The following is a 19,184-nucleotide window of genomic DNA, read 5'->3' as shown; positions in this document are numbered from 1 at the left end:
TGGCATTGACAAAAATCATGATAATTGCAAATGACAGCTTTACTTGCAACAATATGCTGCAATGAAACTTAATTATTAAACAACAACTTCCAGCCTATCCTGGGTGCTTGGAAAGGACTCAGTAAGTATATAAAAATGCCAGGTTCAGTTTAAACATCTGGCTGACTGTGGTACAAACCATAATAATAAACTTTGTATCACTTCAGTGATGGATGAAAGGCACTAGAAAATTCTTGCAGTGACTAGTGAGAAAATTGTCACTGCGTTAAAATTGTTTGCTAGCCTGAACTGACTGAATTGACACTAAATGGTTAAACTAAAAGAGTTATTGCGCAGGTCATGTTCTTATCTGACAGTGATGTACTGCGCATGCTTCACACATTCCAGAGAGCTACTTCTGATCTTTGTCTGGCTGCCAGGAAAACTGGGAGACGGAACTCTTTTATCAAAATGTAACAATTAGTTAGTTTCGTTTTATTTCCATTTATTATTTTTGTATTAAAGTTTTGTTTATTAATTAGAATATGTTTCTACAGAATGTTTATTTCTTTTTCTTCGCACCTTAAAGAATATGCCTGTTGGAAACAGCCCCGATCTAAGACCTCATCTAGTTCAGGGTGAAATAAATCTTCCCCTGACAAAAATGCCATTAATTTAAGTTCCTGTTTGTTTGTAATCTGCATAAAATAGCCTATTTCTTATGTTTCCAAGATTTTATTCTTTTTCTGACATCAATATTATGATGGCCCTTGCAAGGACTCCGTGTGAGAATTTTCATCATAGCCAGATTTGTTATTTATTTGCTAGATTTACTGTATATCCTATCTTTCCTCCAGGAGATCAAAGGAGCATACATAGCAGTCTTTCCTCCAATTTCTCTTACAAGAATCATTCCATGAGGAACGTTGTTGAATTGAGAAACAGTGATTGGTATATAAAGGCATTCAATGAGCTTCCAATGACTGAGAATGGGCTTGTCTCTCCTGAGGCCTTGGGTGGCTTCTTACCTACTATACTTTTTCTTACATTTGAACAGCAGAAGCCGTTAGTGGTCTTTCTACTGGCACCCTGGCAGGAAATGCCTGTTTCCTGATTCTGCTTAAGTTAGAAAGTCAAGCATGACAAAGTAGTTACTTCCAGTGCAAATTGATCCTTAACTATAGCTGTGAGCAGCCTTATAAAATGTAAGCAACCTTTTGATTTTTGATGAACATCACAATCAAAGTGCCAATAGTTCCTAAGTTACAGCAGTCTTTGTTAGGAAGGGCTGTTTGGCTGGGTCCCTGAAGCATTCCATCATCTATTGTTTAACCATAGGTTACTGCATGAATTGCACTGTGGCTGGACAAATTGTGAAAATGCTGGGGCTAAGTAAACACGGAAATAGGAGTGAAGAGAAAAAAAGATGAAAATTATGCTGGTTTCTGACTGTAGTAAAGATTTGATTTGATTTGAGACCAAAGATACCTCACTCAGTTTATTCAGGGGTTGTAGGACATCTTGTTCGAGAGTAATTTCAGACTCTGCAAGAATCCTGGCCAGCATGCTTTGAATGCAGCAACTCATTTCCAGAGCTTTCCTGAAAGCAAAGAAGAAAGAAAGAGTTGAAAACCTGAAGATGAAGAGTATCAGTCTACCATAACACTCTTGGGACTAACATACAATACAGTTTTTCTTCTTTTGCTTCCAGAGTCCTGGTTTGGATCTTCCAACAGTTGCTTCTTCTCAAGCCGGCATTATCTAGATATATTGCATTGCAAGTCATGTGCAATGGGAATCGAGAGCATCAAATTGGGAAAACCATTTTTTTCAATTAGTTTGCCACAATTCTAACCTCTGCGATTATTACTAGGTATGCTTTAATTTAGGTGATATGTATCCCATCTTTTTGCCCAGAGCAAAAAGGGTCACTAAAAGTAAAAATAAGCAGTTGAAAAATCTAGTTTAAAAGGGGTAAAAATCACAACTCATTCCAATGGAAAAAGATAAAAGACGGAGACCAGAGCACAATTCCCAAAGAAATACTCTCCGGAATTTGGAATTACTTCAATGATTGGAGATACAAGACAGTTTATTCAACCAACAACTTCATTCCCCATATCCATTTTCTAAATAAAATACTCATTGAGTAGCAGACACATATACATGACACTGATACATCCCAAAGACTGTTCTGTAGTTTCAGGTCAACGTGGCTCAGCTTCAGTTGATAATGCAACATCCATATATTATTTGTGGGATTGCCTGAAAAAAATTCTTTGATTTTTTTTACTTGGTGTGTCTGTTACAGAAAAAAAAGTCTGCCCTTTGCTCTTTTGTGACACTGCAAAGAGGAAGCCAAGGGAATGCTAGCAAGGCAAATAGTGCCTATTAAGTGATGAGCAGTAGAATTTCAGGCTGCACTAGCGAATTTGCACTTTCTCTTCTTCATGTCACTCCTGTGTGTTCTTACAATTGCTCTGGAAGAATATGAGTCTCTGAAACAGATTTGAAGGCATGTGCAAGCCTGTGCAAGGGGAAAGGGAAATGACCTTCCTCCCACTCAACACCCAGAAATGGCATCTGCTAATAGAAGTGTAAGAACCAATTTGGTGTCTTGATTAAGGCAGAAGATTAGAGATCATGGGTTCTAGTCCCATTTTAGGCATGAAATAAACCAGTTGACCTTTGGCTAATCACACACTCTTAGCCCTAGGAAGCAGGTGATGTCACCTACTTCTCAAATCTTGCCAAGAAAATAAAATACAATACAATAGCAGAGTTGGAAGGGACCTTGCAGGTCTTCTAGTCCAACCCCCTGTCTAGGCAGGAAACCCTATGCAAATGGCTATCCAACATCTTCTTAAAGACTTCCAATGTTGGGGCATTCACAACTTCTGGAGGCAAGCTGTTCCACTGATTAATTGTTCTAACTGTCAGGAAGTTTCTCCTCAGTTCGAAGTTGCTTCTCTCCTTGATTAGTTTCCACCCATTGCTTCTTGTTATACCCTCAGGTGCCTTGGAGAATAGTTTGACTCCCTCTTCTTTGTGGCAACCCCTGAGATATTGGAACACTGCTATCATGTCTCCCCTAGTCCTTCTTTCTCTTAAGCTAAACATACCCAGTTCCTGCAACAATTCTTCATATGTTTTAGTCTCCAGTCTCCTAATCACTTTTGTTGCTCTTCTCTGCACTCTTTCTAATGTCTCCACATATTTTCAACATCGTGGTGACCAAAACTGAATGCAGTATTCCAAGTTTGGCCTTACCAAGGCATTATAAAGTGGTATTAACACTTCACGTGATCTTGATTCTATCCCTCTGTTGATGCAGCCTAGAACTGTGTTGGCTTTCTTGGCAGCTGCTGCACACTGCTGGCTCATATTTAAATGGTTGTCCACTAGGACTCCAAGATCCCTTTCACAGTTACTACTGTTGAGCAAGGTACCACCTATACTGTACCTGTGCATTTCGTTTTTGTTGCCTAAATGTAGAAACTTACTCTTTTCATCATTGAATTTCATTTTATTAGATAGTGCCCAATGTTCAAGTTTGTCAAGATCCTTCTGTGTCTTTAGCCTATCTTCTGGAGTGTTGGCTATTCCTCCCAGCTTGGTGTCATCTGCAAATTTGATGAGTTCCCCATTTATTCCCTCATCCAAATAATTGATGAAGATGTTGAAGAATACTGGGCACAAAACAGAGCCTTGGGGTACTCCACTGCACATTTCCCTCCATGAAGATGCAGTTCCTTTGAGGACTACACGTTGAGTGTGGTTGGTCAGCCAGTTATGAATCCAACTGGTGGTGATGCTGTCCAACCCACATTCTATGGTCTACCTTATCAAATGCCTTACTCAAGTCCAAGTAAACTATATTGATGGCATTACTCTGGGTCCACTAATTTTGTCACTTTGTCAAAGAATGCAATAAGATTAGTCTGGCATGATCTGTTTTTGACAAACCCATGTTGGCTTTTGGCTATTACTTTGTTTGCTTCTAGGTGTTCACTAATTTGTTGCTTGATTATCTTTTCCAGAATCTTTCTTGGTATTTAGGTCAGGCTGATAGATCTGTAGTTTCCTGGATCTGTTTTTTTCCCTTTTTTGAAGATGGGAACCACATCAGCTCTTTTCCAGTCCTCTGCTAGTTCCCCAGTGCTCCAGGATCTCTGAAAGATATAGTTCAGTGGTTCTGAGATCTCGTCTGCCAGTTCCTTCAGAACCCTGGGGTGTAATCCATCCGGTCCTGGTGATTTGAACTCCTCTAGGGTAGACAGGTGCTCACATACCATTTTCTTCCCTATTTCAACTTGTGTTCTTAATCTGATTTTTGTGGTGCTGTTTTTGATAGATTGGACTGTTTTATCCTTTTGTGTAAAGACAGATGCAAAACATGAGTTAAATAGTTCTGCTTTCTCCCTGTTGCTTGTCACCTTCTTGCCACTTTCTCCCAGCAATGGACCAATTGTTTCCTTAACTTTTTTCTTGTTTTTAACATGTTGGAAGAAGCCTTTTTTGTATATTTTTACTTTTGTGGCAAGCCTTTCTTCAGGGATTTGTCCAGGTAATCACTAGGAGTCAAAAACTGCCATGAAATCATCCCCAACCAATACCCACCCAGCACAGAAGTGCAGCTTGGATTTCACCTTGTGAAAACTGGACTCACTCTGTGTTTCTGCTGCTTTCTCATTTATCACCCTATTTCTGGACAGAAAGTAATCTCAGAAGTACAAAATATAGCCTAATGCAGATTTGATAGTTGGCATGGTTCTTAAAATACATAGTCAACAGGTCATGTGTGGCGGAGGAAAATAGACAAGACAAACAGAGGAGACTCAAGTTGCCATATATTTCTGTAGGAGTGGATTTTAAGGTTAATATTAATTACACAGATGCTAGAAAGAATACTGCTCTAGAAAAACAATATTTTTATGTTTTCAGAAAACGAACAAAAACCAAGTTCAGTCAGGATAATTAGTATGCAAAGACCATTTCCAAATTGATAAAGAAAATATGATTTTGCGATCCATAGAGGGGATGAACTTTATAGGAGCCTCAGAGATAACAAACTAGATTAATATGTTCCTCAGTTATGAAGACCACTCTATGGTCTTTCTCTCATAAAATGTAAGAGTTCTTACCCGAGACTGGAATCCGTGTCTAATTCCTTAAAACTTTCAGCCATAGTGACTGATAATGCCATCAAAGGTAACTTTTTCTGTGGAAAAAAAGTGAGTAAATAAGATGAACAGACAAGGAAAATACCTACACCGGTTGGTAACAGCTAACAGTTGGTAATTACAGTGATTAAATCTCTACCTTCTTGCCTACATTATGGGTTCTTATAGTGATATGACTTTCCTCTGTTTCTTTACTGTTGACTTAACAGGTATTAGTAACTGTTTCTCACCACCAACACCTTATCTTAACTGTTTCTCACCACCAACACCTTATCTTAACTGTTTCTCACCACCAACACCTTATCTTAATGTGATGATAAGACTTTTTGGGCAATGATAATTCATTGAATCCTTTGGGCAGTATGTGTGTGTATACTGGGTATATCTCCTAGTTAGTGAAATGTGGGTAATAGTATTTGGTTTCCAGGCAATGTCTAAATTAAAGATCCTAGCTTATGAATGAAAAGATCAATATATGGGTCAGAGAGTATGAATTAGTGTCATTTATGCTGCAGTAGTTGCACAGAAAATAAAAATCAAGGGGATTGTGATAATTTCATGTTATACTCCAATAAATGGTAATAATGGAAGAACCAGTGATAAGTTTTAGTAAACAATATATATGTAGCATTCTACATGCATTTTATCTAAAGACAGAAAAATATTCACCCAACTGACTTGAATAGTATAGAAAAGTCTGAAAAAAAGTAATTGGGCGATTGAAAACCCAGGAATGAATTAGTATGGTGCCTGTTAAGTACTTGCTTAGAAAAAGATACTCTTTGGTGCTGAAGTATATTTATGGCAAATATTGGAATGATATTAGACATTGGTTGGAGATAGGAGAATACATATCATATTTGTATGCAGATCAATTATCAATAGAATATTTGAGGCCCAGATTTGACCCCCGTGCATCAGTACACGCCCCCCCCCACATGCCCATGTGTCCCCCCTGTGTAGGCAGAGACCCAAAAACTAGCTGACCGGCAGGAGGTGCATACACATGCGCAGTGGAGCTGAGCTGGGGCGAAATGGGCCATAGGTTTGCCATCGTGGCACTTATATGGTGTGTTGTGAGGAATGGATCTTTGTCACACAAAGCAAGACCAACTCAATATAGAAACAAGGATAATTTGCAAGGACAGAAAGGAAGGAGGAGGTGCAATAAACTGTAAGGCAGATTTAGCTATGTTTCTTTTTCTGAATCCATTTTTTAAAAATCTCTTTGGCTTTTTATCACTCCTTTTCTGAACTATGCATAATTCAACCCAAAAGGGAACAGTGTGATAAGTATGTAGGTAAGCATGATGAAGGTACGTATGGTAGTTCATTAACTGTCGGATATATACGAGCCTTTTCTTTATATGATAATTATATTGGTTTTCTCGACTCCCATATATATATATTTAAAAATGAAATAGGTTAGGCAGGAAAACACATGATTTGGCATAACCGATTTAAAGTTTAGGATTAGCACCTCAAAATATTGTTGGTGGTTGCATAATAAGCCACAGACATGAGTTTTAAGATAGACCATTATTGGTGCCAATTTATACCTTATTCTAAAGTCTGTATTGGGCTGGATGGCAAATGTGCCTCTATTCCCCCTCTGGCTGCACCCATGAGGGGTGCAGGCTGCTTAAAAATGTCCACAGTTTGGCTAGTTGAACTTAGTGATTAGTACTCTGGATTTACTGTTTTCACTCAGAAGCTAGAGATGTAAAATAAGAACAAACTGAAAAAGATTCATTACTTCATCCTCTGTTTTTTTTCTAGCTAGAAGAAAGATTATTTTAAAAAATTCTAAAGAATATGAGGTACAAAAGTATTACCGGTCTAAAGTAGAAAAGTAATTAAAGTAATGGAAGAGTTATAAAGATTGATTAATGAATTCTCTTGCTTTTTAAATAATTTTTATTGTACCATTCCTCGAAGGAATGCAAGTAGTAGTCTGTTATTATTCGTTCCTATTTTTTTAATTATCAGAAAAGTTCTGTATAATATATTAGTCTGAAAAGGGTAATTGGTTAGTGTACTCCCTTTTCCTCCCTCCCTTCCATACATATTTATACACAGAAGCAAAATGAACTGCCAAAGAAAAATAACAAATACGATATTTGGATTTTGCCTATATTTAATTTCAGAGCTGATTATAAAATATGTATGGACACAAATAAAGAAATTGTATCCCTCCATGGACAAAATCCAGTAATTCTGTTCAATGTCATATTCCTTTGAATACTGATTATGATCCACAGGTCATATCAGACATAAATACAATTGAACGAGTCCAGAGATATTTCACGAGAAGAGTCCTCCACTCCTCTGCCCACAACAGAATGCCTTATGCCACCAGACTTGAAATGGACTTTTCATACCAATAGATAAATGAGAATATGGCTTACACAGTGACGTGCAGTCAGGTGAGGCAAGTGAGGCACAGCCTCACCACTCTCATCATGAAAAAAAAAAAGTAAAAGGAAAAAGCTGAGCTAGTTACTGCCTCACCGTGGATGACTCTGCTTAACTGTTAAAAAAAGCTGGGAAAGGTACGTGTGGGTTGGAGGGAGGGGGAGGAATTTCAAACTTCATCCTCCTGGTGCTGTGCAGGGCTTTAGGCAAAGGCTGGAGGGAAGGACCCTGGCTCGCTTGTGCTCTCCCTCCCCAAGAGTAGTTTGATTGCAGGCAGAGCCACGTTGTGGGGCCAGTGTGTGTGCTACAGCATGGCTCTTTGCCTGGCTTCCTGCCTCCTCCTGTGGTCTCCTCACTGGTGCTCTCCCTCCCCAAGTGTACTGACTTCCTCCCCAGGCCCCCATTCATTTCTCTCTCTCACACACACACAGCTGGATAAAACTATATAAAAATCTAGCCCAGCTTCACTGATTACAAGTTTGAAAAGGCAACGTGGCTCCGCCTGCAATCAAACTACACTTGGGGAGGAAGAGCACAAGCGAGCACTGAGGAGACCACAGGAGGAGGCAGGAAGCCAGGCAAAGAGCCATGCTGTAGTACACACACTTCCCCCCAGCCTCTTTCTTTTGGAAGGCTCTGATCGGCTCCCCTCCGGCTTCTCTGCCTCTCCTCTCACCCCAGCCTGCCAGCAGGAGGTGGTGGGTGGGCTTTATTGTGTTCCAGGCATTTCCCACCCAGACAGCAGGCTGCATTTGCAATGGTGGAGGTGTTTGGGAAAGGCAGCAGGGGAATGGGGGGGGGGATGGCAGAGGAGCTGCTTTCAAGCCACTAGAAAAGATATCCAATCCAACTTTTGTGGGGGGGGTTGTTTGAGAGTGAGTGAGAGAGGGGGAGGAAGGGAGAGAGGGAGGAAGGAGGGGAAGGAGAAGAAAAAGAAAGAAGGAGCAAAGGAGAAAAACAAATGCTGTCGCTTTAAATTGGAACTGAGCATGCCTGGCTGTGGAATTCTGGGAGTTGAAGTCCACAAGTCTAAAAATATTTGAAACCCAGCACTGTGTCAGTGCCTCACCAGTCATAAACCTCACCGCACGTCACTGGGCTTACATAATTTTTAGCCAGCAGGCCCAATGGCAATATTGGCTGAAGATTCAATGTATCCAGAAGACATCAAATACTAGAAGACTATCTTAGGAGTCTCTCTAATTGTAAGGGCAAAGGAACTCAAGTCTCCCATAGCCTAGGATAAATGCTACAGATAGAACTGTGTATTAATATTAAGAGAATAACAGAGTTGGAAGGGACTTTGTAGCTCATCTAGTCCACACACCCCACTCAAGCAGGAGAGCCTACACCATTTCTGACAGGTGGCAATCTCTTTTAAAAAGCTCCCAGCGATGAAGCTCCTGCAACTTCTGAAGGCAAACTGTTCCATTGGTTGATTGTTCTCACTATCAGAAAAAAAAAATCCTTATTTCTAGGTTGAATTTTTCCTTGGCCAGTTTCCATCCATTATTCTTTGTCTGGGCTTCAGATGCTTTGGAAAATAGCTTTACCCCTTCCTCTCTGTAACAGCTCCTCAAATATTGGAACATTGCTACAATGTCTCCCCTGGTCAGTCTCTTCACTAGACTAGCCATGGCCAGTTCCTGTAACCGTTCTTCATATGTTTTAGCCTCTAGTCCCCTAATCAGCTTTGTTGCTCTTCTCTGTACTCTTTCTAGAATCTCAACATCTTTTTTATAGGATGGTGACCAAAACTGGATGCAGTAATTTAGTCTTACTAAGGCTTTATATATTAATTCCCTTTTTTTTCAATTTCCTGGAGACTTGCATAGGAGCTGTACAGTAGCAAAGCTGGAGATAAAACTGTATATTACAATCTGGATCAGCACCCAAAGCTGGAGTCATGGAGAGGAAAAATTTCTAGACATAAATTACTGTGTACCCATTGCAATTTTTTCTCAGTGCAGAATAGTATCAGCTTCTAAAAAAGGTGAGGTGGGAAAGAAATACGTTTTATAATTGAGAACTAGCATGAAGCACCAAAAATGTGCTTCTCATATTGTGAACTGAGATCCAGAAAGAACCTCCCCAAAAAGGAAAAATGAGATTTACCACTCGTTTGTCCAGTTCCGCTCCGTATTGCCCCTGAAGGCAAGCCACAAGCCTCTTGTGCACATTGTGTGCTGCCCGTTTGACTGGTTCAATTCTCTGTTCAACCTAAAAAAAGAAAGTGGAACAGTTAGCAGAAAAGAAATAAGGAAAAATTCATTTTCTATGCATCCACCGTGGTTCCCCATACATACACTTTGTGTGTGTGTGTGTGTGTGTGTGTGTGTGTGTGTGTGTATGCAAATAGCTTCTGTGAACATCCTTTCCTTCATCTTGGCCAGTCTGTCAATCACAATTTTGTTTAAATCATTTTTAATGGGTTAATGTTGTAATCTCATTTTATACTGAGACACTCAATTGTTAGGAATTATCAAATACACATTTGATAAAATATAAATATTTATTCATGGACTCCTGCAGTGCTTAAAACGTATTGTCCTGTTATTAAAATGACACAGCTGGAGTTAAAAAATGCAGCCACTTTTGAAAGCCTACTCAGAATAGTCTGATCCTCTTTTCCTTTTGGGGATTGTGACTAAAATATGTACATTACAATCATCTGTGGCACTTCCAGTCATCATTTGTATTCATGTAACTATCTTTCTCATTGTCAGAAATTTACGTTGAATTCAAATATTATGTCAGAAAAAAAACCCAGTTAAGTAAACAAAGCCCTTTAGGATGACTTTCACTGAACTTCAAAGCTCCATTAATTTAAGGACAGAGACCCAGTTCACAGAACATCTGCAGCTTTGCATGTTCTAAAGCAGGGGTGTCCAAACTTGGGAACTTTAAGGCTTGTGGACTTCAACTCCCAGAATTCCCCAGCCAGCATGGCTGGCTGGGGAATTCTGGGAGTTGAAGTCCACAAGTCTTAAAGTTCCCAAGTTTGGACACCCCTGTTCTAAAGTTTTGCTGGCCTGAGTTGTTCCATGAACGCTCTGCATCTTCTCAGATGTTCTCCCTCCACCCCACCCAGTGGAGTCTTATTGTACTCAGCTTGCACGAGACAGCTTAGTAGTAGACCTGGATCGTATCGGGAGAGGATGATTCCAGTCCAAGATTGTCTTGTGACTCAGAGACAGAGAGAAAACAAACTGCTCTCTAAGACAAGTGACGCCTTCTCTGCCAGCACACGGCTACAGGTAAGCACATGCCCACCGATGAAACCTGGTGCCTCACCTGGAGCAAGTCTTCAGTCAAGTAATCCGCTGTTTCTTGGGCTCTGGAGAAGGAGGAGCAGCAATGGAAAAAAGAGGTCACCAACACACTTGTACATTAACTTTATATTATTTCAATAATGTCTATACTGTAAGCCCCCTCCTTGCATGTTAGATCAGCATTATACTTTCAGGAAAATGGTAGAGTTGTTTGCAAGACAGATTGATTTACCTCCGGGAAAGAAGAATAGTATCAGAATTTTCCAGGCTCATAGTTGTCACTAACAATATGCCTGGTTAGCATTCAGAAAAAACAAAAAGGGGACAACAATGGGAACAATTCAGAGGTGGGCTGCTGGGAGTTCGCAGGGGTTCGGGAGACACACCCCCAAATCCCACTTCTGGCTGACCCCCTACGCCCTCCCAGGAGTCCACACGCAGACTGTTTTGGATGCAGGTAAATGCAGGGTGGGCTCGGAGGCTTGGGGAGGGTGAAAAACAGGGCTACTGGAAGTTCATGATGACCTGTTTCTGGCCTCTAGAGCCTGGGGAAGCTGTTTTCACCCTCCCAGAGGCTCGAGAAAAACAACAACCCCCCTATGGTGCAGGACGCTGGGTAGACCACTCCCACCATGGCCATACCCACTCAGCAACTGGGCAGGGAACCCCTTGCTAAAATTTTTGAAGCCCACCCCTGGGACAGTTATCCCCACAGTTATTCAGACATGTTGGTACACAGTGGAAGAGTTCTTGGGCAGCTGCAACATGTTAGGTGAATGCAGGCTTGGAATGTTCAAATGTTAGCTGTGGTTTAATTCTCACAATCCAACCTGAAGTTCAATGTAGGTTCAAGGCCTATAAATGGCAGCATGAGGAAAGAGCAAAAGCCTCAACATCTACCTTGGGTTCCTTTTGAAAATAATTGTTTCCAGTACTCTGAAAATGGAGCCTGAAAACTGCTATTTCAACAGCACAATGCTATTTTATGGAAAATTGGAATGCTTCCCCGATTCTGCTGCCACACATTCTTGCCACTGATAAACAAAATAGGGAAGATGTCCTCAGGTCTAATTTGGCTCCATTTGACTGTATGGGTATAACTGTTTTGGAATCTTCTTGACTGCAGAGATACCTTTGCCATTTTTACCTATTCCCAGACAACTGCGATTCCAGACCAGGTTTCTGCCGTCACTATTTCTGGTGATCTCCTATCCCAGCTCCTATCCACACAGAATCAGTCAACTGTCACCATTAAATGAGGCCGGTCTGAGCCATGCAAGATGTCCTAAGCTCAAAATATTACCAGAACATCCATATTGAGTTTTCTGAATTCAAAAGATGTTCTGGAGTTCTTTTCCTGAGATTGGGGCAAAATGGACTGGCAAAAAAATGGAGCACATCTCACTCAAAAGATTATAATAGATGTTTTGGTCAAACTCTTTTTTCCCTGGTTCTTGGACAAATAATCACTAGGGCATGTTCCAAAAAAATATAGAGGACAGTTTCTTACAGTCTGGGAAATGGACTTTCCTGAAATATCGTCGCCTTCTTATTCTTTGCCCTATGCCTGACAATATCTCCCTCTCCTTTTTGTTTTCACGTCTGTTTTCAGTTAGAAACACATTTCAAACTCTGATCTAGAGGAAATATATGGGGTTTTCGTTACCTTGACGTGCTTAGTTTGAATTTCACAGCAAACTGAAATTAATACAAATCAGGAAATCAAAGATGGTGTTAAAAGACTTCCCCCATTTCTGTATATCTGTGTTTCTCAGCCTCAGCAACTAAGACATGAGGAATTCAATTCCCAGAATTGGGATTGGCTTGGGAATTCTGGGAGTTAAAAGTCCACCTCTCTTAAAATTGTCAGCATTGAGAAACACTGGTATATATCATGGGAAACATTGCTGGCAGTCAGGGGTGGGCTTCAAAAATTTCAGCAACAAATTTCAGCCCGGTTGTTGGGTGGGCGTGGCCTACTTGGCCTCCTGCACCATGGCGGAGGGGGGGTTCCCCAGGTTCCAGAGGCTTTCCTCGAGCCTCTGGGAGAGCGGAAACTGCTTCCCCCAGGCTCCAGAGGCCTTCTGGAGGCCGGAAACGGCCCTGTGTCTGGCCTTCCAGAACTTCCAGGAGACCTGTTTTCCCCTCTCCCTGAGCCTCCGTGAAGGCCCTGCAGTTACCTCACATCCAAAATGGGCCACGTGGAGACCCCTGAGGGGGAGGGGTGGGATGGGCGATTTGGGGGTTCTCCGAACCAGCCATAATGTTAGCTATGGGTTCTCCCGAACACGGGCAAACCTGTAGCAGCCCACATCTACTGGCAGTATTTTTTTTCTGCTGGGTCTCCAAGATGTTGCCTTCATCTTGTACCTAAGCAGGTATAATATAGCTTTCTTTTCTCCTTACCCAAACCATAATGTTTCCCCTTTAAAAACAACCTGTAGCAGTCTAAAGAAATATATGTAATCTGATGCAGTTCGTCAACTGTTTTTTCCATTGCCCAGTAAGAGGATCATAGAGAGTGGATGGCACCAGCTCCTCATCTATATGTCACTTCAGACTGGTGTGGGCACATCCTTTATCCTGAGCACCCATCCCCACTTTGTTTTTCTTCCATCTCCCTGCAGAAAGTGCTGAGGAGTAGGCTGGTGGTGGCACCATATTTTGAAAGTGCCATGCTTTCCAGATTCTGTGCAGGAAGGCAGGGCAGTGTGACTCTTTCAAAATCTGTATCCTCCATGTGCAATACAAGCTTTTTTTTAAAAAAAACAAAAAACAAACCTTGTAGTTATTTCAAAACTTTGCACCTTTTAAAATCTGCTCAGAGCACATGCAAAAGATCAAGGGCTAAAGGCTTGCAGAATATGCGATGAGTTTCCCTGTGTACAATAAAGCAGGAGATGTGGGTTGCGCCGCTTATCAAAATTTGTCACCCACCTCCCCAAGCTCTATCCTCTCTGCATTGCTATTGAGATTGAGGGATAATTTTCCAACTATTTCCGCTAGTTGGTAACATTCAGGAAGGAAGAGAATCAGAGTGTTTATCCAGTTGATTTGCATAACATGTCCTATACCCGTGATGGCGAAACTATGGCACATGTGCCAAAGGTGGCATGCACAGCCCTTTCTACGGGTACGCGAGCCATCATCTCAGCTCAGCTCCACCACGCATGTGTGCGTGCCTCCCGATGGCCAGCTGATTTTTGGGACTCTGCTGCGCTGGGCGCGAGATGCACATGCATGTGAGGTGGGGGTGGGCGGGGGTGTCATGTGCGCATGCACGGGAGGGCAAGGGGGATAACAGGGGGGGAGTGCAGGGAGCCCATTTTTGCTCCCAGGAGGCTGCAGGGAGGCCTACTAGGCCCAAAACAGGATATGGGGGGGGGAAAATCACATACGCATGCACAGGGGGGAAGGGCACATGGGGGGAGGGGTTGTCACACACACATTGCATTATGGGTGCAGGCGTGAGGTTTCTGCACCCGATGACAAATAATTAGCCATCACTGTCCTATACAGAAGCAACACAAGTAGTCCTAAGCAAGGCAGAAGAGAGCCATGCCCCGTTTTACAACATTTTGTGCTGCAGAAAGTCTGCACCCATCCACCCTCCTAGAGAACAAAATATTTTGGGGAATATTAAAAAGGCAGGATAGAATATTTCCCCTAAAGGAGACATGGAAAAAAAAATCTTAAGGGAGGCAGAAACCAGCACCAGTCTGCCTGCCCCAAGCAGAAACTAAGGAGGCCAGCTTTTAGAAATGCAGATTTGGTAATCCGTTCAGAAGGACTGGGCCAGACAGAAACTCCAGATAAGCAATTAGGTTGACAAGATTAACTCAGGCAAACACCTAGGATTTGCATAGGAATCTGACAATAGTCATTAGAATATTAAAGGATGTGTTCTTGCACAGGAACAGAAAGCTCAAATACAACCCCCCCCCCCCAAAAGATATAAAAACCCACCCACTCTCAACTCCATTTTGTCAGCTGCCCCAGAATCCCCTGCTGCTGGTGGTTCTGCTCATCAATAAACCGACTCTCATTTCAATCAGCCTTCAGTTTATCCTCGGCTTGGAACTGAAACTGGATTTTTCTTCCAACAGTGCCATCCTTGTTAAAGGAATGACTGCAGTCATGTGTGGTTGTTAAGGAAATCTGGCTTCCTCCATTGTCTTTGCTTAATGTCAGAAGCTACTAAGCTACTAAGGTTGCAAATGACAGTCCCAGGATCCTGGGGTGCTTCAATCATTGTGAATCCATGCTGGTTGCCAAGCACCCAAGGTTTGATCTCATGGCCATAGAGATGCTGCAACAGTCGTACGTGTGAGAACTGCATTTTTTTTCAGTACTGCTGCTGTAGCCTTGAAAAATCATTAAATGAATGCTGGCTCAGTTGAGGATTCCCTGTACTTCAGTCTAGGATTGGGCTGTGTGGACAGCAGTTTTTATATTGTAATAGTGCTCTGTCAACTTAAGAAGTGGATTCTTACATTTCAAATTCTCTGAAAAAAAGGGAAAGGTGGCAATGCACAAGATGACTCCAATAAGCTATGGATCCATTCACCAGTTATTCATAAGCTGAAAATTACTGTTACAACTGGGTGTAACATCTTATGGGGGGGGGGGGGAGAATCCCATTTTAAATAAATGCTCTGCTAAAGCACAAATATCATAATAGCTAGAATGGAAACTGCAGGCGGCTTCTCTTGATCAACCACTGCCAGCAGTTTGGCAGATCGAATCTCACTAGGCTCAAGGTTGACTCAGCCTTCCATCCTTCCGCGGTGGGTAAAATGAGGACCCAGATTGTTGGGGTGAAGAGGCTGACACTGTAAACCACTTAGAGAGGGCTGTAAAGCACTGTGAAGTGGTATATAAGTCTAAGTGCTATAATGTTAATAGTTTAGTACCTTAATTGCTGCTTCATTGTTGAAATAATGTTCACGTTATATCCCCAAGCATCCTGGGGAGATGATGAATTCTTCTCCCTGCATTTTTTTTAATTGTGTTGTGACTGATCCCAATGGCATTTTAATGAAAGTTGCAAACAAAGAATAGTTAAACCTAAAAAACATGTTATTAACACTGCTGCTTGTTTTATGCAACATCAACAATACTTGGGTGTCCTTTTCTGCAATTAGCCTAGGTGAGCAAGTCTGCAAAGATCCTCTTCACCCCCATCTTGGAAAAGGAAGGATGAGTAACTTCACAACAACTAGACAGGGAAGACAGGAAAAGCAGCTTCAGGACTCCCGAGAGGAGAACTCTGCCCTAACTCTACTGATGTCATGCCTGTGTTTTTTAATGTATGGTAAGCAGTCAAATTTCTCTGCACTTCCAGCCTAAAAAAAAATGACAGGAGCAAAGTTAAGAAGAAACCTCCTCATCCAACCTCCATGGAATCTCTTTTGTGACTGTGTAGTGCAGGCAACTAGGTGTCCTTATGTCTTGGAGTAGTGTTTCAAAATCCCCATTCAGCATGACCAAAAGTCAGAGAGATTACAAGGAAAGTGAAATCAAAATATTTGAAAGGCACTAAGTTTGTTTATTGTTGGGCTAGTGAAATGGATTTGTAAAATCCTATCCATCTATAGATGTGCTGAATGGTTTGCAAAGCAGCCCCAAAATACAAGAAGGATCAGATTTATTTATTTTATTTATATTTCCTATTGTTTTAACTGCCCATCTTCCTCAGAGATAATTGCATTGAATTTAAATCTTTTGAAGGGCAAGAATACTTCAGAGTTATTATAACAATAACAACAAGAATACCAGCAGTTATATAGGTAGCAAATAAATATAATCAATAAGTAAAAATAAAACAAACAAAGTTATCTGTCCTCCTGCCAAGCAAACACTGCCTTTTCTTGTAGCAAAGATGCGGCTCATCCTCTTGTTCATATTTGGCAAGAAAAAGTTTCTAATCTGGTATTTTTCAGGCACGTTGGACTAAATGCACCATGTTGATTAAGTATGACGTGATAGTGTTGCAGGGTTAGTAACACTAGGTTGGTAACATGAGCTAATAGAAACTTTTACCCTTGGCCTTTTTCTTTGTAAGTCAGGAATGGGGATCCTATGATTTTCCAGCATTCTTGTAAATGCCATAATTCTTCCTACCTTGCCAGTTATACCTTATTGCTTGCATCTTTTAGAAGTTTACCAATCTCCAGTTATTATTTCAGGGATACGTAAGAGCACCAATATAAGCCTTTGATTGAAAGCTGCTATTTTAACTGCTCAAGAAAGTGACTAAACATGAAACTGATATGACTCAGGATATAAATATATATACGTACATCCCATGGGCTTTAGTTGTAGCAATCTCATCGCCTACAAGTAAAATATTGTATAGATAGAATCTGCTATTGGAAATCCTCCGCTTTTATTTTAGGAAAGAGCAAAAGTGTCTATGTCTCTTTAGATGAGGTTTCAAAGCATGTGGTTCTTCACACAGAGAGACAAAGATTTCAATTTTGATTACAATAGGGAAAGGCAGTTTTCAGTTCTGCAGAATCCAGTTTTTGTTTCACTAATACCAGACAGCATCAGTTGAACTATATACACAAAAGATATATATAGCACTTCTCCTGTTAAGGCTCTGCTTGTCTGGCCCTGCCTCACCTGGTTCTTACAGGTGAATCTAACCATGCATGATGCAGTGAGGAGGAATTGTTTAGAATTTAGCTTGTTGCAGAGCCTGATGCCCATAATGATTGAGGGGTATTGATTGGCTCAAGGTTATCAAACTGGTTTCTGCAGTCAAGGGAGAACGAGAATCTGAGTGTCCACACTCCTACTCCAGCACTTTAACCACCATCCCACATTGGTTTTCTTAATTTCAACAGTGAGATCAACAGCATCAGGCTCAGCAACAAGCTATAATAGAAAAATCATTTTGTTCTCATTAGACAATTGGGAATCAGACCACTTTCCCCTTTTGGTTGCAAAATCTGGGTGTTGAAGTCTTAACAGGGTTGCAGAAATGAGGACTATCCATTGTGGGGAAATAACCACCATGGAAGCTTTTTAGAAGCCTGCTGAGTGAACATTGTTGTGGCATAGGAAGGTGATCTGTAAGCCATTAACAAACTGTAATTAAATAATCCCACAGAAGGGAAAAGGTAGGGTTTCTCCATATTATACTTTGGGGGGGGGGTGTACCTCCATTGAGAGCTAACCTGTGAGAGTTTTTAAAGTAGTTACCCTTCAGCTAGAGATACAAAATCTAAATCCACATGAACTTTTAAACACAAAGTTCTAGCACCCCAAACTGTATAGTGTGTCTAGCAATGCAACCAACAAGTCCTTACCGTCCACTTGGGTAACTGAGCTGTTGCCGCATCCAGTTAAACTGCTTCTTCATCATCCTGTGGGCCAAGCTGAAATAGTACCACCAAGGAAGGAAAACAAGCCAGAGGCTTTAGTACCTCCTCAATACAAGCCAGCTGCACTTGCTGCCATCCGTTGCTCGCTTTCCCCGCCTTCACTGCAGGCTTCTCCTTGTCACTTCCTTGTCATCTTCTAGTTTGACCTCCTTTTGATTCTCCACCTATCCTCCCTTTGTGTCTTTATGCCTCTCCTCCCAAGTCTACTTCCTTCTCATGGTTTCCCCTTCCACTAATGAGCTTTACTCATCTTTTTCTGGGTGCTGCTTTACTTTTTTTTTCTTGGCAAACTTTCCAGCTTCCTAATTCTCTTGCTACTTCTAGCCTCTAACACTACCTTCCCTTGTGCTTGTCAGGTAAAATCTGTGGTTGTTTCTCCGAGTTCCTGTCACCACCCCTTAAAAAAAAAACTACACAAATAACTTCAGCCATGTCTTAAAGGGGAAATATGATTACAGCAAACATGAAACAAGGCAGAACAAGCTGATCTGCAAGCCTCATGTGGTAGCACTTCCTACTTTCTGTTTTTCTCTCTCTGTCTCCAGTGTTTAATAGTGTATGTTTGACACACTAGCATAAGGGTTTGTGCAAAGGCGGCAGCCTGTGGATTAGAATAACTGGCAAAATGAGCCCACGTCTTATCTGAGTCATGATTTATGAAATAAGCCATCATATCAAGGTTCGCTCAGTAAGCTGTATTAAAGCTGAACAAGCTTCCTTATAGCTTAGCATACTGTGTGAATGGGCCAGAGGAAAATTTATGCATATCTGATTTATAAGTGTTCCCAGCCAGGATCACAAATAGAATTGATCAGTATTACCTCTAGGCAAAGACAAATGGGTTTTTCAAAGTTTCGGAGCTCTTCAAGCAAAGCCAATAATTTGCAGTGATACCAACTGTTCGGTTGTCGCCACAAAAACAAAATATCCATAATGAGAAATGA

General features: G+C 41.3%; 1 protein-coding gene across 1 annotated transcript in view; it reads right to left on the bottom strand.

The window, feature by feature from the left end:
- The window catches only part of SH3BP1 (SH3 domain binding protein 1), a 35,503-nt gene extending 16,865 nt beyond the window's left edge, over positions 1–18,638 (bottom strand). Inside the window, exons 1-5 of the mRNA XM_081956806.1 lie at positions 18,166–18,638; positions 10,872–10,914; positions 9,693–9,797; positions 5,124–5,200; positions 1,468–1,579 (exon numbers count right to left, since the gene is read on the bottom strand). Of these exons, the coding sequence (XP_081812932.1) occupies positions 1,468–1,579; positions 5,124–5,200; positions 9,693–9,797; positions 10,872–10,914; positions 18,166–18,221 (393 nt within the window). The 5' untranslated portion in view covers positions 18,222–18,638. The remainder of the gene's footprint in view (positions 1–1,467; positions 1,580–5,123; positions 5,201–9,692; positions 9,798–10,871; positions 10,915–18,165) is intronic.
- Positions 18,639–19,184: the final 546 nt, after the last annotated feature.

This window comes from Natrix helvetica (genome assembly GCF_964273705.1).
Source record: "Natrix helvetica genome assembly, chromosome: 6".
Lineage (NCBI taxonomy): Eukaryota > Metazoa > Chordata > Lepidosauria > Squamata > Natricidae > Natrix > Natrix helvetica.
The sequence above is the reverse complement of the archived record's forward strand: the minus strand, read 5'-3'. Positions and strand labels throughout refer to the sequence as shown.